Source organism: Miscanthus floridulus, chromosome 8, assembly GCF_019320115.1.
Source record: "Miscanthus floridulus cultivar M001 chromosome 8, ASM1932011v1, whole genome shotgun sequence".
Classification (NCBI taxonomy): Eukaryota; Viridiplantae; Streptophyta; class Magnoliopsida; order Poales; family Poaceae; genus Miscanthus; species Miscanthus floridulus.
This window is the reverse complement of record NC_089587.1, coordinates 175,108,470-175,133,014: the sequence shown is the minus strand read 5'-3', so window position 1 is coordinate 175,133,014 and position 24,545 is coordinate 175,108,470. Positions and strand designations below refer to the sequence as shown.

The 24,545-nt window shown below is 49.8% G+C and overlaps 1 protein-coding gene across 1 annotated transcript; it reads right to left on the bottom strand.

The window, feature by feature from the left end:
* Positions 1-24,531, bottom strand: LOC136474070 (uncharacterized). Its single transcript, XM_066471684.1, has 3 exons — positions 24,417-24,531; positions 286-337; positions 1-169 (listed from the first exon to the last, which is right to left on the bottom strand). Exons 1-3 carry the CDS (start codon positions 24,529-24,531, stop codon positions 10-12), a joined length of 327 nt encoding a protein of 108 aa, XP_066327781.1. The 3' UTR covers positions 1-9.
* Positions 24,532-24,545: the final 14 nt, after the last annotated feature.

The window sequence follows — 24,545 nt, the reverse complement described above, 5'->3', positions numbered from 1 at the left end:
GGCATCCCATCAGATAGCACCACGGCCGCCGCTGAGGATGTTGAGCGCGGCGAGAGCGGCCTTCTGGACCCTCTCCCGCTCGTCGTGCAGCGCCCGGCCTTTCTCCACCACGGCATCCCTTGCGTGCTCCACCTCCACACCGATCTCACCGTCACACCGCGCGATCTCGCTGCCACCGTCGTCACAAGAGGCATGGCACAACGGGCGTCAGGGCCAAGCCGGATGACTTTCACAAGGATTAATCGAGAATCTGAAATGATGATGCGCAGCACGATGGGTGCTCACCTGCTCATCCTGAGCATGCTGTGGAGACCGCCCTGCACCTGCTGCGACACGTCTGCACAACGCAAAAATAGTTCACGCTCGTGTTAGCATGAGTAATACTGTATCAGGGAATGCACAGGTGCCAACAGTTCTTCTAATGGTTTGCAAAGCAATTGCAGTGTGCACTTGTGAACTATCAGTAGTTTGGGTATATAGAATTTAGTAAGCTATGTACTCTATGGAACACATGTGATTTTGTAGATGAAATTTGTTTGACTTTATATAAAATCTGATAGAAAATGACCTATAGGATCGTAGATCAGGGGATAAACTTGACTTAGATGAGAGACTTGGTGATGTACCTCGCCATACACAGTCACGGACACGGCGCCACCACGACATGGCCACTGGAGTCGTAGTAGGGGAAGCCGTGCAGGCGCCCGCTAGGTCGTCGAACGCAGCAGCAGTGCAGGTGCGGTGCTGTGGCGGCGGCGAAGGCGATGGCGCTTCCCGTCACTCACAGCGCCCCTCTCGATCGGTCTAGGGTTAAAAACTTCGGGATGAGACTGGCAGCTACCGGTGACCTCATGGCTTGTGCCCTAGCCCGCACCATCCTTTTATAGCTCTTGATCTCACCTTATAACTCAAACTCCACTTACTTTATCATTTTCTCATTCCATCATAGATCAGTGCATAGAGCGTGCCTCATCATCACGGTCAGTTACCACTAGATTAAACAGCTATAGTGCACCTCTCTGTTTTGAAACAGATTCTCAACTAGGCCCTTAGTATCCAGAAATCATAGGCTTTCTCATAAACCCATGTCGACTGTGTGTTCTCTGAACGTACTGGGTTAGCCTTTGGTAAGCGGATCCGCAAGTACTTGCTTGGTACTCATAGGCTCAATGCTTTTAAAATAATTCTGGATTTTCTCCTTTACAACATATAACTCAATGTCGATGTGTTTGGCAGCACACTTGACCTGTTGTCTTAGGAGTTAACTACTTTAAATGGTTATTTCTATTGGCTACCCTTGTTAAATCCAGGTACTAATTCCCTTAAACTTCTTTTGCCTGTTCCTGAGGCATCAAGACAAGCTATACTATGGTATGCATCATTGATGACACCACAACTGTTTCATTGGAGCTTTTCCACAATAATACTCCAACTGCGAGTGTTAGCAACTACTGTGGATTTCACTACACATCTCGTCAAAACTTAACATTTGTACCCACAACTATTTGAGAGTACTTGTTCTTTCTAACTCAGCTGAGGCCTTAGATACTTTGTAAAATTGTAAGACATTCTTAACTCCAATCCAGTGATCTATATCTGGACTGGACTTCTACCAAAATATTCCGGATACGTAAACTACGTCAGGGTAAGTTCTTACTTGTACTTGTATACTCATCAAGCTTCCAACAGCTGAAGCATATGAAACCATGTTCATTTGATCAATCTCATATCGGTTCCTGGAACACTTAAAGTTCTCAAATCTATTACCCTTGACTATAGGACCAGGCATAGGTTTACTCACAACAACAACAACAACAACAACAACAAAGCCTTTAAGTCCCAAACAAATTGGGGTAGCCTAGAGTTGAAACCCAGCAGAAGCAATCAAGGTTCAGGCACGTGAATAGCTGTTTTCTAAGCACTCCTATCTAAGGCTAAGTCTTTGGATATATTCCATCCTTTTAAGTCTCCTTTTATTGCCTCTAACCAAGTCAACTTCGGTCTTCCTCTGTCTCTCTTCACATTACTATCCTGGCTTAGGATTCCACTACGCACCGGTGCCTCTGGAGGTCTTCGTTGGACATGTCCAAACCATCACAACCGGTGTTGGACAAGCTTTTCTTCAATTGGCGCTACCCCTAATCTATCACGTATATCATCGTTTTGAACTTGATCCCTTCTTGTATGACTGGAGTAGGTTTACTCGCATGCATATTTTATTTCTTTAGAATCTTTTCTAAGTATGCCTTTGAGATAGTCCTAATACCCCATTTTCTTCTATCTCGGTGAATTTCGATTCCTAAAACCAATGATGCTTCACCAAGATTATTCACATTGAAACTTGAGGACAAAACTTCTTCTTCTTCAATGACAGATTAACATCACTACTAGTGAGTAGAATGCCATCTATTCACAGGATGTGGAAAATAAATTTTCCATTCTTGAACTTCGCGTAAACGCTATCGCCCTTCTCATTTTCTTTAAAACCCAAATTTTCTCTTTATTTCATCAACTTCAAATACTACTGTCTAGAGACTTGTTTTAACCCATAAATGGATTTCTATAGGCGGCATCTCATACGTTCTTTTGCTTCCATGACAAAACTTTTGGATTGTGCCATGTAAACGTTTTCATACAAATCCCCGTTGAGGAATGTCGTCTTTACATCCACCTGATGTAACTCTAAAGCGTAATGTGCCAATAACACCATTTTGATTCTAAAGAATCCTTGCATGAGACTAGAGAGAAAACTCTCATCGTAATTTATTCATCCTCTTTGTGTAAAGCCTTTAGCTACAAGTCATGCTTTATATCTTTCTACATTCTCTTTGGAGTCATGTTTTGTGTTGTAGACCCTTTTACAGCCTACTGTTTTGGCTCCATTAGGAATTTCTTCTAAGTCCCAAACATCGTTGGTATTAATCGAATACATTTCAACTTCCATACCTTCTTACCATTTAAACGAGTAAACGCTTCTCATGGCTTCTTCAAATGAGGTGGGATCACCCTTTATTTGAATTTCTTTACTAACATAGACTTCATAGTCATCAGAAAAACTGGTTTACTAATTCTTTGAGACCTTCTGGGGCCTTAGCTACTAGCACTTTCATATGGGGCTATTGTTGCTCTTCATTGCCAAGAGGCAATTGATTCTCTAGGTTCCTATATTACAAGATCCTTGTTTATATTATTCATCTTTTTCGAAGAGCTAACAGCAGGTTGTATTAGTCATACAACATCAATAGGTATTGAGAAACTTGTTGCTCCTGAGTCTCTCTTCTCTTCAAGTCTTAGGTCTCTACATACCTCTACATACCATGCTCCCCCAGATCATCCCATCTTTTCTAAAGATGGTGTATCTTCAATGGGTTTAATCTGTTAAAACCTCATATGGCGCTTTAAGCACCACCTTAACATCTTTGAGGCTGACTACGCTATCTTCCTGTCGGAACTTTAAAAGGTCCAGGAATTTAGCTATTTCTCTGCTTAGGGGTATCATTGTTGTGACCGACGATCACATTCATCAAAAACTTTATAAAAAAACTTGACCTGCGAGAGGCAAGCCGCCCCCAGGCATTATACGTAAGAAGAAGGCCATCTCACACAGGTCGAGAAAACCCCCGAACCTTAGCCCCGGCCCGACACTAGGAGACGTAACCTGTGAGATAGGTCGTCTCCTTTAAACCAGTGCTTTGGCATCCGGGACTGGCGAGGGGATTTTTTAACCCCTAGCCTGAAATTTGCTCCCACTAGGAGTCAAACTCAGGACCTGGAGGGTGCCGCCGGAGTGACTAGCATATCTCAGTTAACCAACTGGACTAGCCATCCTTTGGCTCAAAAACTTTATCTCACTCTTAATGAAGAGTACACATTCATCAACATCTTTATCTCACTCTTAATGAAGAGTACACATTCATCAACATCTTTATCTCACTCTTAATGAAGAGTAGTTTCTTAATTGATCTTAATTCTTACTCTTAATTCATCTCACAACTCTCTCCCTCGAAATATGGCATGAACTTTACTACCATAATTTTGAGAACTATTCAGAAAAACTGTGAATGAGGAGACACTTATGACTTACTTCATTCACATAATTATGCCATGCAAATAAAGTTATTTCTTGATCCGTATAGGAGTACACTGTCCTCATTCCACTTCAAGAACTCGACGAGGTCTTTTATTAATTGTACTTTTACAAGTCACTCTTGCATCTTTTTCTTGTCCTTTGATTAGTATGACCATGATGGTGCATTTCTATTGTGCCATGGTCAATACTAGGATAGCATAAGAGCTACCCAAACTTCTCTCGCTATGCGGGATATAAAAACATATGAGTCATCACAAAACTTCTCCCGTCATGTAGGATTGACTGGCATAAGTACTATGCCAAACTTCTCCCCATGCAGGATAAATCTATATACAAACACGCATGCTTAATCCAACGTGGGTCAAATTAGACATGCATGTTACTTATTACAACTCTTATTATAAAAACATTCACTTATACTTCATTTTCCATTTAAATCTTCCCATTGGTTCCAATTTAATCAGAAAATTAATAAACTAACAAAAAACAATCATGAACTGGCTTGACTCAAGCCTTTTCCTTCACATAGCCCAACATTACAGCCCATTGGCATACAGTCGAGTGATTTCGTTGGTTAAATAAACAAGGTGCTTCTACATCACCGTTGGGCAGAAAATAGAATTAATGCATAAAACTCATAAATCAACTTGAAATACATATAACTACTCTTCAAAATTAAATTCTCCTATTAGTTCAAATTTAATTAGAAGATAATCAACATCATTACAGCAAAAACTTGATAATAAAATACATTCTTTTAGTTTAGGAGCATTTCTTGGTCCTTATCTACTCTATGAAAAATTGACCACATTGGTGTAAATTTTATCAGAGATTTAAACTTCAAACTTAAATTTATTATAATATTGTTATCATCAACGTTGGTCAGAAAATAACAATATCATAATCTAACATAAACATAATCAGACTACTCCTCTAATTTAAATTTTCCCGTTGGTTCTAATTTAATTAGAGGATAAACATAATCATAATTTACTAAAAGTAATTGCTCTTCAAATTAAATTCTTCCATTGATTTGAATTTAATTAGAATATATTCAGCATTAAACTTTGCAGCGGAAACATGAAAAAATTCTTTATCTACTTTTTAGAAGCATTTCACTGTACTAATCTACTCTCTGAAAAAATTATCTCGTTAGTTCAAATTTTGACAGAGATTTAAACTAGACAAAAATCATCAAAATTTGCTTCTAAAAATGAATAAACATGAAAACTAAAAACTTCATTGTGCATTTGGGCCGAAACCACTCACGCGCTGCGCGCTGTCGTGGCCCAGCAGCGAAAACCGGCCCACGACGGCCGCTCGCGCCGCGCTCCCCTGCGCCCATGTTGCAACCTGGGCCTGGGCCGAGAATTCCCAATCCCGCCTCGGCTCAAAGCAGCCCGAGCAACACCGACTGTCGGATCGCATTGGACAGTTCTTCGCATGTGTCGCTCGAATAAAACCATGTCGTGGCCGCTCTCCTAGAAACCCTAATTTGATTTTCTCTTCTCCCTCACTCTCATCTCCACGCCGCAGTGGAAAAACAAGAGCAACGGAGCGGCGCCGCCGCCGGTCCCCTCGCCGGCGAGCGCGCTCACCCTAGGCTGAGTGCGCCACCGTCGAGCGGTCTGGGCGACGGTGCCCCATTCCCCCATACGCGCTGTGGTGGTGCTCTTCCCTAAACCCTAGCTCCTCCCCTTTCTCCTTACTACAACAGACGTCGGAGAAGAAGAGTGCGGCGTCACCATGGGTCCCCTCACCGGAGCACGTGCTCCCCAATGGGTGAGTGTGCCACTCTCTAGCGGTCCTATGTCGGCACCCTGAGCCCGCACGCCGACAACCCAGCATCGAGCGGTGGCTTAGCCTATTCTGCCCGCGCGACGGCGGGAAAAACCGGGTCGATCCTCCCCTTCTCCGTCCGTCCGCTTTCTAGGGTTAGGGTTAAGGTTAGGGTTAGGCGGTTTCTCCTCGCACTCGTGGCGACTGGGGGTGACTTCCTGCGCGGTGTCGAGGCGACGGCCGGCGGTGGTGACAGTGCGGGCGGTTACCAGGTAGGAAAACCCCTTCCTTTCCTTTCTCTTCTTGTGATCTAGGGTTAGGGTTTGGGAAAACTTGGAAATCTTTCATCTCCTTCTAATCTCTTTTCACATTTCTACCCCAGACTCGATCTAGGAGAACCTAGCTCTGATACCATTGATAGAAAATATGACCTCTAGGATCGTAGATCAAGGGATAAACTTGACTTAGATGGGAGACTTGGTGATGTACCTCGCCATGTGCAGTCATGGCCACGACGCCACCACGACATGGCCACTGGAGTCATAGTAGGGGAAGCCATGCAGGCGCCCGCTAGGTCGTCGAACGCAGCAGCAGTGCAGGTGCGGTGCTATGGCGGCGGCGAAGGCGATGGCGCTTCCTGTATCTCGCAGCGCCCCTCTCGATCAGTCTAGGGTTAGGAACTTCGGGGTGGGGCTGGCGGCTACCGGTGACCTCATGTCTTGTGCCCCAGCCCCCACCATCCTTTTATGGCACTGCACAACGGGGGCCCATTAGCCAGGACAACCAGTTGAGCGCCGCCTATCAGGGCATGGATCAAGAGTCCAATTGACCATTGGGCCAACTGGTGGAGATCATCCTAACAAAATCTAAGATAGAAATTCAAATAGTACGAGTAAACTTATCAAGAGGGAGTTGCCTTAAATGTCACATCAAATTAGAACGGGATGCAGAAACAAACAAATGGACACGATATGGTATGGATCAAAAGGGTAACCCTGACTTCGACGGCAGAGACGCAGAGTAATAGAACCCCATTTCCAAAGTCACTCTAGTAGCGTCCATTCGAGTAGATACAAATCGAGCTAGCAATTTACAAGCATATTTCTATAGCTGGCTAGCATATTTCTAAGTAGACCACATGCTCGTGCAAAACCTAGCAACGAGACACCACGGGGGATTCAATCCCCACACCCTAGCACCAAATATTCCTGGAAGGAAGCATGAATCTGGAAATTCTGCATCAGCAACCACAAATCTAGGTCGAATAATCGCTTCGAACCCAGCATCGCGGATGCTGAGTGTCGGTGTTTCGAATTGCCACCGGCTAGTAAATTTGTATATTGTGCATCTGACCCAGATGGTGTCCTAAGAGGACATAAGGATTATACTAGTTCGGGTCGAATGTCCCTACATCCAGTTTGGGGTTGCTCGTGTTACCAGCACTGAGTTTGTAGTAGGGGGTTACAAACTGGCGAGAGAGGAAGGAGCTCCCAAGTCTCTATGGTTTGATTGCTTGATGCTTCTACTACTCGATCTATCGGTCGATCGATCTCTCTCTGAACGGTGCCCTGCCTTCCCTTTTATAGACCAAGGGGAGAGAATAGGATACCAGAGACCGAGAGAAGGGAAGAGGGAAAAAAGAAAGAGAAATAAGGCTCCCGAGGGTGTGCCGTCCTCCTCTTCGTGTGGATCCCACTGACCCTGTAGATCGTGGTGGCAGCGGTGTCGCACCGGGGTCCTATTGGCCGCTACAACATATGTGCGGGCGTCATGCGCCGTTCTTATCTTCTATCCCATCCGAGCAGATGGAATGGTCAAAGGGTCCCTTGACAGAGGCCATACGAGGGGCTAGTGGTATAGTGCCAGTCAACTAATGCCGGTTGACTAATGTTGGATGGTGGTCAGGTAGGGAATTGGCAGCATAGTGTTGTCCTGTTGATGCGGTGGGTGATGTGAGTCTCCCAGCATGGCCCGATGCGACTGCCAGTCGCATCAGGACACGCTTGAGACATGCTCACGGGCATGTGCCTCCATGCCGTAGTGGTTGAAGCGGTTCGGGTCCCACCCTAGGGCCATTGCTTTTGTCCGGTAGCAAATCCAACCCCCTAGGAATGGGCAAGGTAGAAACCTCGCCCTGGGGGACGGGCAAGACGGAATCTAACCATCGGGGGTCGGACGAGGCAGAGTTGTCCCCATGGGACCAGGCGAGTCGGAGCCCACGCCCTGGGGTCAGAAGAATTGGATCCCACACCTTGGGATTAGACGAGGCAGAAACCTCATCTTCAGAGTCAGAGCCCACGCCTTGGGGTTAGACGAGGCGGAAACCTCATCCTCGGAATCGGACAAGGCGTGGCCCGACTCCTGGGGGTCGGACGAGGCCACAGTTGCGCCCTTAACCATTAGATGAGGTGACGTGACGCTCATTAATCCTTTGGATCGGATACTCAGGTATAGATATTCGATAGTAGCCCTCGAGCCTTTCGAGGAGTGTCACTCTCCTACAAAGGCTTTTTGCGATCTATCGCTTGAGGGCGCACGGGAGTACTGTTCATTATTGTCGCTTTGCAGGATGGTGAGATACGTATGAGCCTCTAGGGGCCGGTTGGCTGGTTTCTTGCGTCACTCCATCTGCGGTTTCCGCAACTAGAGGTGACTCATCGTTTGTTTGTGACCACGTGTTCAGTCTCTTTGCGATGCTGAGCCCCCGAGCCCCCGCGTGTAGTAGGTGTCTGGTCAGGGGGTCGGTTCATCTTGTGATTGTCATCCCACACGCGTCCATTCCCTAGAACGGAGGGGCTGAGCTACGTCGAGCTTTCCTCACTAGACGGAGCACGGTGCTCGGTGAGTTGTTAATGGGCTTGTTCGAGTGGAGAGCCGGCATCCCCTTTGCGGGGGCCTAGTTCGAGATCAGCTGGTGACTGACTCTAGATTCTTGGTGGCCGGTCCATATAGTTCTCAGATCTATTCGACCGATCCGAGGGCTCGATGCCTTTCTTCAGGAAAAACCATGGACCTTGCATCATCCAAGACTCAAAATGAGGGTTGAGATGCCTGTGGCGCTTCACGCGCTTTGGGTATTGGCCGCTAGCGGGCCTGTCCTTAACCTCCCCTCACTCTAGGGTGCCCTAGAGCGGCTGTGAACCCACTAGTGGGCCAGCCTTCAAACTCTTGGGTGTTAATGGGCCGTCAGAGCGTTTTCAGCTTCGTATCACACTTACCTGTGGTGTCCCATAGCCTTTGAAGGCGAACCATCGCCTGGCGGATCCTTCATGGGGAAGATTTGGATAGGCATGTGCTCGTCTCTCGAGGCAGCGATGCGACTGATGTGGCATGGAACAATGAGGGCATGACCCCAAAGGAAATAGATCTGGCGAGGCATGGGACATGTTAATTTAGGCAGATGGTTCGCCCCTCACCCGTTCCACCCTTACCTTATAAACAGACCCGTTTCTCCCCAGCCTCTATACACGTAGCCGCATCCTTGCCCCTCCTGTCTTTCTGCCTTTCGCTCTTGAGTTCCGTCCTTCGCTCCCCTGTTCCACTCCACCGCCGGTGAAGCTCTTGCTCTCTAGCCCTACGCCACCGCCAGATCTTTTGCATCACCATCCTTGTTCCTCGATGGAGTCATGGACTCATTTCGATGTTCTCCACGCGCGCATGGAGGCTCTAGTTAAGAAAGGCCTTCTCCACATAAGGATCACGGCAATGGAGTGGATTGTACCTAGTGGTGAGGATGAGCTATCGTCGCCTGATGGCTATGTTGTCTCCTTCGTCCCCTTCCACGAGCGTGGGCTCGCAAGTCCTCCCCACCGATTCCTCCAAGGGCTGCTGCACTACTACGAGCTTGAGCTGCAGCACCTAAATCCCAATGGGATTCAGCACATCTTGGCCTTCATTGCGTTGTGCGAGGGGTATCTAGGGATCAAGCCCCACTTTGAGCTGTGGAAGTACTTCTTCGCCGTTGAGCTGCAGAAGGAGAGGAAGAAGCTAGACCTAGCGGTGCTGATGGGATGTGCGAGCATCCGTCTTTGAGGCAGCCGGTTGTTGAAGTACATGTCCATCCTATTGTCGAAGTCCAACAAGGGGTGGCATAAGCTCTGGTTCTACCTGAGGAACGATGCCGCCCCCTACCGATCTTCATCGACCGCCTGATCGAGGAGCCGCCGGACACGTGGAGGTACGGGCCCATCGTGAAGGAGCAGAAGAGGCTCGACGACCTTCTCAAAGCCATCGTGACTCTAAAGGGCCACGGTCTTCATAGGACCGGCATCATCAGAGTGTACCATGTCAGGAGGCTGGCACCGCTGATAGCGCATGCCCTTCCGATGTACAAGATGATGCCGGATTCCATGCCCAAAGGGACAGTGATGGTCGTCGGTGAGGCCCTCAGCATTGGCAAAATGGCACAATGCATCAAGGAGGCCATGGAGTGCCTAGCGGATCCATCGGTGGATCTCGCCCCGGTGTACCCGGTCCCAGGGCATCCTGCGATGCAGCCAGACGCGGGTTTCATCAAACTGGTAAGCCTTCTTCGAGTTTCTTTCTTTGGTCAACCCTCCTCTGTTCTCATATTCTAAGCGTTGAAATTTGTAGACTGGCCTCTTCGCCCATGAGTCCGACCCGCCACTGCCAGAAGACGCGGCTAGGAGGGCGGCGAACGGTGCCGTGGCTAAGGCGGTGAAGGCGAAGTAGGACCAGAAGAAGGCGAAGAAGGAGCGAGCGAAGCTACAGCGTGGAAAGCGCCGACAAGGCTCGGAGGAGAGCGACGGCGACGAGGAGGAAAAGGAGGAAGAGGAGGATGAGTCTGACCCAACATCCCATGGGGCGTGCTTGCGCGCGTGGATGAGCAGGCTGGCGTAGGGTAGGCCAACTTGACCCCAATTCCATAGCACGCCCCAGCACAAACCGAAGAGGATGCGCCTCCAAGATCAGCATGCGAGGACGTGCCCCCGAGGTCAGAGGAGCAAGTCTACCCTGCTCCGACCGACCCCACCGGGGGATCAAAGCGGCCAATTGCCGTCATGGTAGACTCGGAGTTGAGCGACCAGACACCGAAACTTTCTTAGATAATGGCATTGGGGTGTGTTAATGACTTCTTCACCCTTTCGTTGTGTTCTCGGATTTCGTCGTGTGACGTTGGTGCTTTCCGTAGGACCATCCCCAGCAACTTCCTAGCATTGGCGCCATAGAAGATCCTGGCACGTTGGCCAATCCCCCAGGAGCCGACTGGCATGGTGCCGAGGTGAAGGGTCGAGATGGCAGACTAGAGGGGGGTGAATAGTCTTTTCTAAAATTAATCGCGTCGGCTAACCGAAACAAGTGCGGAATTAAGACGATCGGTCTAGCCAAGACTACACCCCTCTATCTATGTTCTCTAGCACCTTCCAAAGATACTAATCAAGTAACAAAGGTGTCGGGCTAGCTAGAGCTCACCTAACCAATTCTAGGAGCAAGGTCACACAAACCTATGCCACTAGTACTTTAATCAACAAGGGAGCTCCTACACATGCTAGTAAGCAAAAGCACAAAGCGAACTAAGCTCACTAGCAATGCTCAATAACAAGGCAACCAATGCCAAATTAGAGAGCGCAAATACTTAGCTACACAAACTAAGTAATGTGACTAACAAGGTTACACAAACCAAATTAGCCACGCAAGGGAGCTACTTCTATGCTACACAAGCAAGAAGGTAATTAGCAAGCTACACAAGCTATCTAATTACAAGAGCAACTACACAAGCTTAATATGTATAAAAGTAATTGCAAGCTTGTGTAATAGGGATGCAAACCAACGGGAAGAACAAGGTTGACACGATTGATTTTTACTCCCGAGGTTCACGTGTTTGCCAACACGCTAGTCCCCGTTGTGTCGACCACTCACTTGGTGGTTCGGCGGCTAATTAGCATCACCCGCTAAGCCCGCACGTCAGGCGCCGCAAGAACCCACCCCGATAGTGAGGGTAGCTCAATGACACGCTTTACTAAAGTTGCTCTTTGCGACTCCCACGGGACGAGCACAATGCCCCTCACAAGCACTTCTCCGAAGCGCCGCACAAGCTTCTTGCGGGCTTCCATGGAGACCACCACCAAGCCGTCTAGGAGGTGGCAACCTCCAAGAGTAACAAGCACCACCGGCTTGCAACTCGATCACCTAGTGCCACTCGATGCAACCTCATGATGCAATCGCACTAGAATCGCTCACTCACACAATCGGATGATCACTATCAAGTATGTGTGAGATGGAGGGCTCCTAAGCACTCTCAAGCATGGACACAAAGTCCCCTAAGGTGCTCAGCACCAGCCATGGCCGAAGGCCACTTCTATTTATAGCCCCTAGGGCTAAACTAGCCATTACCCCTTCACTGGGCAACTGTCGGGTCGACCGGACGCTCCGGTCGTGTTGACCGGACGCTGGACCTCAGCGTCCGATCGCCCGATGACAGCCACATGTCACCTGCGTTCAATGGCATTCTTCTGATCTCAACGGTCATCTTCTGATCAGACGCAGCAGCTTCAACTGACCGGACGCTGGACCCTCAGCGTCCGGTCGTTTATAGTAAGGTACCGACCTTGACCGGACGCGTCCGGTCGCACGTTATCGGACGCAGCCCAGCGTCCGGTCATACTCCAGCTCCTACATCACCATGCGTCAGTCTGACCAGACGCGCCCTGCCAGCATCCGGTCACTTCTAGTGCCAGCGTCCGATGCACTCAGTGAGACTCTGTCTTTTCTGTGTAGGGCGCCGTTGGCACCGTCGGACTGTCCGCCGGTGGAATTTCTTCACCAAGTTGATCCACATAAACTCCAACTCCATCTCCATTGTAAATGTGCCAACACCACTAAGTGTACACCACCATGTGTATGTATGTTAGCTTTTCACAATCATTTCCCAAAGGATGTTAGCCACTCAACTTGCCACGCCACTCGATCCTAGCGACGATGCAAAGTTAGATCACTCGAGTGGCACTAGATGACCGATATGCAAACAAGTTTGCTCCTCTTGATAGTATGGCCATCTATCCTAAACCCGGTCATAAACTTCTCTACACACCTATGACCGGTGAAATGAAATGCCCTAGGTTATACCTTTGCCTTGCGCATTCCATTCCATCTCCTTCAATGTCGATGCAACACATGCACCAACACGATCAACAATGATATGATCCACTTCATATCATCACGTGATCATATTGGTTCATCAATCTTGACTTCACTTGCTCTTCACCGTTGCCATCGTCCATCGACGCCAAGTCTTGCTAAAGCTTCACCGCCACACGGTCCATCACTCCAAAGCCTTCGACTTGCCCTTCACGCTTGCAACCGGTCCATCAAGCCAAGTCTTGTCTTGATCTTCTCCACCTTGATCACATGACTCAATGTCATGTCTCATGTGCATTTAAGCTCCTTCATCTTCACATGTGTGAGCTTTGTAACATCTCCTAGCCATTTTCACCTTCATGGCATATGTTGCTCACACACATGTACCTGTGGACTAATTACATGTGTATCTCACATAAACACAATTAGTCCACCTAGGTTGTCACTCAATTACCAAAATCAAACAAGGACCTTTCAATCTTCCCCTTTTTGGTAATTGATGACAACTCTACAAAGATATGGAAATTAAGCTCTTTTGGATTCATGTTGCTTGCCCAAGCAATTTTACCATGTGAAAATGATTTTGGACAAGTACCACAAACCTGAAATGGTAGTATTAGCTCCCCCTGCATATGTGCTAGAGTATTTAATTTGAAGCTTGCACATATGCATAGATTGAAATTGTGGGAGAGTAATTACTACAAAATGAAGCTAAGGTGTATAGAATAAACCTTTGAAGCGTGTACCAATCGGAGTTGCACCTTTAAGTTCATCCTTAGCACCATGGTTAGCTAGATATCACTTGGACATAAAAGCACTAGATACCTCATGAGATCAACATTAAAAGCAAGGTACTAGCATTATTTTGAAAAGCATACCAAGTGTCTATCTATCATCCTATGCATGCTAGTTATCAAATCATCATTCAAGTTCTACAACTAGCATACACCACACAAGCATGCATATTGAATTTTAAAAGTTTATGCAATGCAAGCAAGCACATGAATATGCACATATCAAATGCAATCAATCAAAGTTCATGAGCTTGCTCCCCCTACTTGTGTGCTTCTCTTGTCCAAGAATTTTGATCCATCTTTTTTCTTCAATGTTGCTCCCTCTTTATCCAGATTCATGTCCAACCTCTTAAGCTTTCATATCTTATCTCTCCCCCTTTGTCATCAATTTCCATAAAAGGTGAGCGTCTCATTGATGCAAAAGTATACGTTTGGGGTAGATGGTTGAGGCTTGAGTCTTGTATTTTTTATGGACATCACTTGATTGTTGGAATGACACTATTTGTAGATACCACTTGTAACTTGTGTAGGGCTTCTTGAGATACCACACTTAGATTCTTTGATCTTGTTATCAATTTGTGTGACAACTCCCCTTTGTGATAGCATGGGTCATCCAATTGATACACTTGAGCTCTTGTAGTTGAGGGATGCATTCTTCATTTGATGATCACTTAAAGTTGAGGATCACTTGTGGAACCATCGTCTTGCATGATTAATACTATGTATAGATACCACTTGTAGGAAGTGAATACCATTTGAAAGAATCTTCTAGTATGGAACCACTTTTTGGATTTATCAATAAGAACCATTTCTTGAACATTTTCTATCTTCATGAGTACCACTTATAGGATATCACTTGTGAGTTGATCTAGACATTATTTGTAGATTCTTGATAAAATACTTGAGTCTAGACATCATTTGAAACATACAAACTAGATATCTATTTGCATTGTTGTCTTGTGCTTGTACTCTTATCACTATCATGAGCTTCTATGATTGACTTGAACTAAATTGATTTGCCTAAGCTTCCAAGTCCGGTTTGAACCAATGACAAGCTTCTTCACACCTCTTGCAAGGGTTATCTTGCCAATATTGTACTTGCCACTTGTTAGCAATCCAAATTAGATCAAGTACTTGGGATCACTAGCTCATGAACAAATTCATATACTAACCACTAGATCAAGTAATCATTCAAACAATAGTGGTAGGCTATGAATTTAAACATTTCATTTGTTATGCATGATCCTATGAAGCATGTACTATATGCACTAACCGCATACTAGTAAGGGATGAAATGATCATGCACATTACAATGATACCTTTGCTATGTTGGAGTAGAGGATAGTCACATAGATTCCAATTCATTACTCCAATAGCAATGTGAAGTCCAATTATAAGCTTGGTGAAGACCAATAGATACCATGTTGAATTCCATTCTTCACCCATATGAAATAAATACCACTTATAATCAAGTGCACTTTCTTGTTGTGGTTGACTTGCTTTATCTTTTCATCTTTGCTTGCATGAGAGCATCAATTTGAGAATACCACTTGAAATATCATGACTAGCTCTCTTTTGGGTGTTGCTTGCTTTTCTTGATCAACCCTTTTGATTGCTTCAACTAAGCATCTCAAATGTTCCTCGGATCACCACTTCCATGTTAGCCTTCCAAGTACCATACTTGGTTCACCTACAAATAGGCGGCAAGCCCCTACACTAGGGAGAAGTGACCTTTCTCCAAGAACCATTGTTGACACTCACTTGAAATAACTTGATTGATTGATCCAAGTGATGGACTTAACTTGATGAGTAACCTTGATTCCTTCTTTAAGTCCTTTTCTTTCTTCTTGTTTAAGTTCTTTTCTTTCTACCAAATGATTTCCAATTGTCACTAGAACTTAAACTTTAACTTCATCTTGAGTTTGATCTTGATCTTTCAATTTGAGTACCGAATGTGTGCAAAGTACACTCCACAATCAAATAGCCTTGTACGCTTTGCTTGTCATGCTTTTAGATTATCTCAAAACCAAACTTAGGTACCTTAAACACTTATAAACATGTTTCCAACTTGAGGACCTTTCAATCAAAGTGACTCTAGATCAATCCAATATTTATCACTTTTCTGACAGATTTTGTACCCTTCAAAGAAATAAGCATATCTCTCAAAGTACAAATCCAAATACCACGAGATTTGGTGGAGATGTTCTTTACTAAGTTATCTAGCAGCTGTAAAAATTTGAGCTTCATTGGACTTCTATATTGCTGCCATATATCAATTCTTCCACCACTGCTACATGCTGAAAAACTGCTGCACTATAGCTGACAAGAACCACTCCAAAACCGAAGCATTTCTTATCCAATTTTCATGAAATTTCTACATCATCTTATACCATAAGTCTAGAGCATGTACACCAATTTTCATGCCAATCCAATAAGTTTTGTTCACTCAAACATGGCTAGGATCACAGCTAGCTCTGATTTTGCAATATAGGACAGATTTCAACAATTGAGCTATACTTCATCAAATATGAATCAAACTTTCGTGTGAACTGTGTGCCGTTGTCGGTTATGATGGAGTTTGGGACCCCAAATCAGTGGATGATGTTCGTGAAGAACAACATGGTCTGCTTGGATTTGATCATGGTGATCGGCCGAGCCTCTATCCACTTCGTAAACTTATCCACGACGACAAGTAAGTGTGTAAAGCCCCTGGGCGCCCTCTTGAGGGCCCCTACTAGGTCAAGCCCCCAGGCCATGAACGGCCACATGATGGGGATTGTCTGGAGCCCTTGGGCTGGCAGGTGAGTTTGCCGAGCATATTATTGGCATCCTTTACAGGTGCGTACGACTTGCTCGGCGTCGGCCACCGCGGTTGGCTAGTAGAAACCTTGCTGGAATGTGTTTTCGACCAAGGTTCTAGGTGTGGCGTGATGTTCGTAGACCCCTCCATGGATGTCTTCCGATAGGTCCTTCCCCTGCTCGATGGGGATGCAACGCTGTTGGATTCCGATGTGGCTACGCTTGTAGAGCTCTCCTTTGATGACGACAAAGGACTTGGCACGACGCGTGAGCTATCGGGCCTTCGTCTTGTCGGCAGAGAGCACCTCGTGGAGGAGGCAATCGAGATAAGGTGTTCTCTAGTTGGTTGGAGGGTCGGGCTCCACCACTGGGTCTTTGATGAGTTCCATGACATCAGGGTCGGATGGAACTGAGGGTCGATCAACCCCCGAGCCCAGAACTGGCGGCTCGTTGCTGGTCTGTTCTGGTTCCTCATATCGAACCGAGGGTTTGTGCAGGTTGCTAGCGAAGATGCCGGTGGGGACCGGCTCTTGGCTCGATGCCATCTTTGCTAACATGTCGGCTGCTTCGTTGAGCCACCTTGGGATATGGTTGAGCTCAAGGCCGTCAAACTTGTCCTCCAACTGTCGGACCTCATGACAATACGTAGCCATCTTGGTGTTGTGATAGCTTGACTCCTTCATGACCTGGTCGATGACCAGTTGCGAGTTGCCTCGGACGTCAAGCCGTCGGATGCCCAACTCAATGGAGAACTCTACAAGTGCAAGCCATTGACGAGTGCCTCGTACTCAGCCACATTATTTGAAACCAGGAAGTCGATGCGAATTGCGTACCTCATGAGCACCCCATGGGGGGAAACAAAAACTAGCCTGGCCCCAGCGCCCTTCTTCATCAGTGATCCGTTGAAGTACATCGTCCAGTACTCCTGATCGACAGCCGCCGGTGGCATCTGGATCTCGGTCCATTCGGCCACAAAGTCAGCCAGTTCCTGAGACTTGATGGCCGTTCGTGGGGCGTACATGACATCCTGATCCATCAGCTCGAGCGCCCATTTTATGATTCTCCCCATGGCCTCCCGGTTCTAGATAACCTTGCCAAGGGGGAAAGATGACACGATGGTCACCTGGTGTGATTCAAAGTAGTGGCGCAACTTCCTCTTGTGATAAAGATGGCGTATAGGAGCTTCTGGATCTGGGGGTAGCGTGTCTTGGTGTCGGACAAGACTTCGCTAACGAAGTACACGGGTGTCGGGTACCATAAAACGGGGTACCCTGAGCGTATACCGAAAGAACCACTTAGACCCCATCAAAAACAAAGCCAAAAGGCAAACCATTGGTTAACCCCTGGCCTTGTCCGAGCCCACCGGCTCTCCGCCTCGCTCGAGGCCTCGCACGGGAGGCCTCGATGGGGAACCAATTCTCCGTCTCGCCTGAGGCCCCACGCGTGAAGCCTCGGACAAGATGTCGATTCTCCGTATCGTTCGAGGCCAGCTCGGCAATAACCCGTCGCTTCTGCCTCGACCGGTCTCCCCGACAGAGCGTCACGTCCCATTAATGCGCCAACCACTCCTGCGATATCAGCCGGACAACGGCTCGACACTGCAGAGTGGCCGACGAGACGGGAAGTCACATCAACGCCATATCGTCCGGGACAGGACGGGGCAGGGATTACCGGCCACTATGCTCTGGTGCTGTGCCCACGACCAGCGTTCGCACTACACTGTGCCACCTAACCCCTGCCCATAGAACAACGCGGCGTGGGGAGTCAAGTTCGGGTCACCATAGCCTCGAAATCAGCGTACAAGACCAACTGCTCCCTCCAAGCCTCGGCAATCTACTTCAGGGTCTCGGCAACCTCGGGATTCACGCCCGTCGAGCCTCCCACGATGGCTCGGCCTCGGCACCTACTGAGCCTCGACTTCTCACGCAGTCAACACATAGTGACCGGCACGTCGACCGCCACGCCCCGCTTCAAGCTAACACTAGAGCTCCCACGACGCATAGGATCGGATGTGACCGGCGCGTCGCCCCAGTGCGTCAAGGATAGGACCACTCCATCGACCACGCCGCCACAGTAACAAGCTACAGGGCTCGGACTTGCCGCCTCCGTTCGCACGACACCGCGTAGCTAACACATGTATCACCCTTATCCCCCCTTCAACTATAAAAGGGAGGGACCAGGGCCGTTTCTAGGGGGATCGGACGCTTACGATTAGGCCTACGCCCACGCGACGAACTCACGCATAAACACACGGACGAACACACGAGCTTCTTCACCGCTTGAGACCAACATCTCAAGCAATCCACGCCGCTCCGCACAGAGACCTGGGACTAGCTCCCTCTCTCACCCTACTTGTAACCCCCTACTACAAGCATTTAGGTGCAAGGAATACAAGATCGATCTCTCAGACTGGACGTAGGGCACCTATTGCCTGAACCAGTATAAACCTTGTGTCTCTTTGCATCACCATCCGGGATTGGGAACACGTAGTACAAATTTACTAGTTGGTTGAGGGCTCGCCGGTCCAAAACACCGACAACGGGGCGCTGTACCTTGAGGGCATGTCCCTCTTCTCCCCATTCTACAACCAAGGCAGTGCTGACCACCTGAGTCATAGCTGCGACGTAGAGTAGGAGCGGTTCTCCCTCAGCCAGCGGGACCAGAATTGGGGCCTTCGTTAGGAGCACTTTGAGCTTGTCAAGCGCCTCTTGAGCCTCAGGCCTCCACGTGAATCGGTCGGTTTTCTTCAGGAGCCGATAAAGGGGGAGCCCCCGTTCACCGAGGCGTGAAATGAAGAGACTAAGCGCTGCGAGGCACCCAATAACCTTCTGAACTCCCTTTAGGTTCGAAATAGGGCCCATCTTCGTGATGGCTGAGATTTTTGTCGGGTTGGCTTCGATGCCACGCTCAGAGACGATGAATTCGAGCAGCATGCCCCTTGGGACCCCAAAGACACATTTCTTGAGGTTGAGCTTGATGCCATTCTCCCAGAGCTTCTTGAAGGACTGCTCTAGGTCGGCCATGAGCTGGTCGGTCTGCTTGGACTTGACTACGATGTCATCCATGTAAGCCTCAATGGTCCGGCCGATGAGGTCTCCAAAGCATTTGGTCATGCAACGCTGGTACGTAGCCCCAGCGTTCTTGAGTTCGAACGACATCGTAACGTAGCAGAACGATCCAAATAGGGTGATGAAAGAGGTCACGAGCTGGTCGGACTCTTTCATCGTGATTTGATGGTACCCGGAGTATGCATTAAGGAAGCATAGGGTTTCGCACCCTTAGGTCGAGTCAACTACCTGATCTATGCGTGGCAAAGGAAATGAATCCTTCGAGCATGCCTTATTGAGGCTCGTGTAGTCAACACACATTCTCCATTTCCCACTTTTCTTTTTTACCAGAACGGGATTGGACAACCACTCTGGGTGGAATAACTCCATGATGAAACCGACCACCAAGAGCTTAGAGATTTCCTCGCCGATGAGCCTCAGCTTCTCCTCGTTGAAGCGGCGCAGGCATTGTTTGATCGGCCTAGAACCCAGCCTGATCTTCAAGGCATGCTCAGTGACTTCCCTCGGAATTCCCAACATATCCGAGGGTTTCCACGCAAAGATGTCTCGATTGGCGTGGAGGAAGTCGATGAGCGCGCCTTCCTACTTGGGGGAGTTGTCAGGGTCGACGAGGACCTTCTTGATGTTCAAAGGATCCGGCCGCCCGCTTCGCGTCAGGCGCTCCTTCAGTGATGTCCTTCCCGATGGCTACGAGCTCCTCGGAAGCAAGGGTTGCCGAAGCAAGCTCGTAGCTCTCGACCTCGCACTCGTAGGCCCTCTGGAAAGAAGTGCCAACGGTGATGACCCCGCGCGAGCCTGACATCTTGAGCTTGAGGTAGGTGTAGTTAGGGACGGCCATGAACTTCGCGTAACATGGTCGCCCCAAAATGGCATGGTAGACCGAGGGGAACCCAACTACCTCGAAGGTGAGGGTCTCTGTCCTATAGTTGGACGGATTCCCAAAGGTGACGGGCAGGTCGATCTGTCCGATCGGTATGGCCTGCTTTCCTGGCACGATGCCGTGGAAAGGCACCCTGGTCGGCCGGATGCGCGATCGGTCGATGCCCATGGCATCAAGTGTCTCTGTGTGCATGATGTTGAGGCCACTGTCCCGTCCATCAGTACCTTGGTGAACCGCTTTATGCCGACGATAGGGTCGACCACGAGCGGGTACCTGCCTGGGTGTGTGACGCTATCCGAGTGGTCGGATCGATCGAATGTTATGGGAGACCCTGACCATTTGAGGAAAGCGGGCATGGCGGGCTCGGCGTGCGAGCTTCTATCGACACTTGGAGCCGTATGCCTCTGGCCCACCAAAGATCATGAGGTAGCCATCCGGCGACGGAAAGCCGCCGTCCTTCTCTCCGGTGTCATCGGCTTCTGCCTCGGGCTTCTTCTTCGGCTCCCATTTCTTGGAGCCGTCGGTGAAGAAACGCTTCATGAGGGAGCAGTCCTTGTACATGTGTTTGATGGGGAAGGCATGGTTTGGGCATGGCCCCTCGAGCAGCTTGTTGAAGTGATCGGGGGTGCCCTCGGCCGGCGCTCGACCAGCTTTTCGCTCGGCGATGGCCACGAGCGAGTCCCCACGCCCTTTCCGATTCTTCTTCTTATTCGAGCAGTCGGAGGGGCCTTCGTCGGCATCCTCATCCCGCTTCGTCTTGCCTCTGGAGCGATAAAAAATTGCTCCAACCACCTCCTCGCCGGAAGCGTGGCTGGTCGCGATGTCAAGGAGTTCCTTAGTAGTCCGTGGGCCCTTACATCCTAACTTATGGACCAGGGACTCGCAGATGGTCCCTAATAGGAAGGCTCCGATGACGTCGGCATCGGCGACATTGGGGAGCTCGTTGCACTGTCGGAAGAAGCGTCGGATGTACTTGTGGAGAGTCTCTCCCAACTTCTGTCGAGAGTTCTTCAAGTCCTAGAGGTTCCCACGGCACGCGTAAGTGCCCTAGAAGTTCCCCACGAAGATTTGTTTCAGGTCCGCCCAACTCTGAATGCAGTTGGGTGGAAGGTGCTCTAGCCATGTTCGTGCCGAGTCGGCCAGGAACAAGGGGAGATTGCGGATGACGAAGTCGTCACTGATCGCACCGCCGGCCCAGTAGGTGAGCCAGTAGTCCTTGAACCACAAGCCGGGGTTCGCTTCCCCGAAGTATTTTGAGATGTTAGTCGGCGAGCGATATCGGGGCGGGAGCACCGCCTTGAGGATATGCCAACCGAAGGCCTGGGGCCCTGTTAGTTTAGGGCTATGACTCCGGTCCTCCTCGCGGTCGTAGCATCCGCCCCATCGACGGTGGTAACCGTGGCTGGCCCCCTCCCCCGCATCGCTGCGGGTACGCCGGCGGGCGTCGAGGGTGTTGCGCGCTTCACGGTTGTGGCCGAGATGCTCCTGCACCGGAACCATGATGCGTGGCCTACCATCGTGCGGCGCTAGGTGGACTGAGGCGTCCTTGTTGGGTCGCACTGAGGGCGTGCGCTGGCTAGCATTGAACTCCCATCGCTAAGACAGCGAGCTCTCAACCTGCTGCGCAGCCGCACGCTCGAGCAGCGTGCGAATCTCGCGGTGGACCCATCGATCCTCAGGCATCGTAGGCCTCGAAAGCCCCCTGAGCAAGGTTGCCATAGCAGCGATGTTCTAGCTTGCTCGGGCGAAGTGCAGGAGCGCTTGATCGTCCTCGACGATCCTCCGGTTCACGTCACGGGCCATGGCACGTGCGCGCCCCCCGTCTTTGTTGCGCTTGATCTCACGATCGAGCTCCGCACGTTCCTACTTGAGCTGGAGTCACGCTTCCTCAAGCTCTAGGTGTCAAGCCTTCAGCTGCTCCACCCATAGGTGGGGTGGGGCTCCTGCATCCCCCTCGACCTCATCATTGAGGTCATTCGTCGGGGTAGCCTCCTCCTCGTGGATGTTTTCGACGTGTCCCTTGGGGGTACCTGTCATGAAGCATTCACGAGAGGGGTGATGGCTCCCCCTGTTGGAGTCAGAGCCAGAGGGCGACTCTAGCTTCTCTATGAGGTCATGGAAAGATTCCACGACGTGTTCGATCACCCCCACAAACTCGTCGTTCGTGGGGGATGGAATCATGCGTTGCGCCACAAGGTGGCCAACGGTCGCTATGGCGTTTTGGAGACCGAACAGGAGAACTGTCAGGGTGCTCCAGATGAGGTATTCCGAGGAGAGTGGCTCTCTCCCGGTAAGCTGCGCCATGACGTTGGTGAACGAAAAGGTGAGGTGACGCAGGCCCTCCTAGGACGGCTGGGGTCCCAGGAAGATGCCAAGCTGATGCTCCAACCTCCCGTAGTCAAAGTCGAGGAGCTGGCCGCTCCTGGGGCCGCGGGCCTCCGGCGCACGCAGCCGTAGCTCCTCAAGCACCTCGGTGATTGCGTCAAGGCCGGTGGAGTGGAGGGGTTGAACGATGATGGGCGGCCGCGCCAGCTCTCCCTCCACCGTGACAATGAAGTCTAGGTCCCCGAAGCGCACGTGTGCTCCCAGGACCCAGCTGATGTCGTGACTAGCCATCCGAGGCCTGGTGTTGACGTCGAGACGCACAAAAGTACCCCTACCTGGCGCACCAACTATCGGTGTTTCGAATTGCCACCGACTAGTAAATTTGTATATTGTACTGGTTCGGGCCGAATGTCCCTACGTCCAGTTTCAAGCTGCTCATGTTACCAGCAGTGAGTTTGTAGTAGGGGATTACAAACTGGCGAGAGAGGGAGGAGCTCCCAAGTCTCTATGGTTCCATTGCTCAATGCTTCTACTGCTCGATCTATCGGTCGATCGATCTCTCTCTCTGAATGGTGCCCTGCCTTCCCTTTTATAGACCAAGGGGAGAGAACAGGATACCGGAGACCGAGAGAAGGGAAGAGGGAAAAAAGAAAGAGAAATAAGGCTCCCGGGGGTGTGCCGTCCTCCTCTTCACGTGGGTCCCGCTGACCCTGTAGATCGTGGTGGCAGCGGCGTCGCACCGGGGTCCTGTTGGCCGCTGCAGCATATGTGCGGGTGTCATGCGCCGTTCTTGTCTTCCATCCCATCCGAGCGGATGGAATGGTCAAAGGGTCCTTTAACAGAGGCCATACGGGGGGCTGGTGGTACAGTGTTAGTCAACTGACGTCGGTTGACTGACGTTGGACGGTGGTCAGGCAGGGAGTTGGCAACACAGTGTTGGCCTGTTGACGCGGTGGGCGACATGAGTCTCCTAGCATGGCACGATGCGACCGCCAGTCGCATCAGGACGCGCCCGAGACGTGCTCACGGGCGTGCGCCTCCATGCCGTAGTGGTTGAAGCGGTTTGGGTCCCACCTTGGGGCCACTACTTTTGTCCGGTAGCAAATCCGACCCCTTGGGAACGAGCGAGGCGGAAACCTCGCCCTAGAGAGGCGAGCGAGACGGAATCCGACCCTCGGGGGTCGGACGAGGCGGAGCCCTCCCCGTGGGACCAGGCGAGTCGGAGCCCACGCCCTGGAGTCGGAGGAATCGGAACCCACGCCTTGGGGTCGGACGAGGCGGAAACCTCGTCCTCAGAGTCGGAGCCTACGCCTTGGGGTCGGACGAGACAGAAACCTCATCCTCGGAGTTGGACGAGGCGTGGCCTAGCTCCTGGGGGTCGAACAAGGCCGCAGTTGCGTCCTTAACCATCGGATGAGGCGACGTGACGCTCATTAATCCTTTGGCTCGGATACCTAGGTATAGATATCCGACACTGAGCAGAAGGGGGGAGGGCGATCGCACTAAGTAAACAGCAGAAGCGGACCGCGAGTGAGCAAGTAAGATGACGAGAGGTCTAGGGTTCTATGCGGATGTGGTCGTACCGGAGAGGAGCGTGGAGAGCTTGGAGTCGCCACCGTCATCCGCCGCCGCGTCGGTGAAGGCCTCGTCCCCGGTCGACGCCACCGCCGCGCACGATCCCGGCGACGAGTGGGCCATGTCTTTCCCGTTCA

Excerpts from the sequence above, each read along its gene's own strand:
- LOC136474070 (XM_066471684.1), bottom strand. The coding sequence starts at position 24,531 with ATGGCCCACTCGTCGCCGGGATCGTGCGCGGCGGTGGCGTCGACCGGG. Across the intron at positions 338-24,416 it reads GCTCTCCACGCTCCTCTCCG|ACGTGTCGCAGCAGGTGCAG; the intron begins GTACGACCACAT and ends TGCGTTGTGCAG. Across the intron at positions 170-285 it reads AGCATGCTCAGGATGAGCAG|CGAGATCGCGCGGTGTGACG; the intron begins GTGAGCACCCAT and ends CGACGGTGGCAG.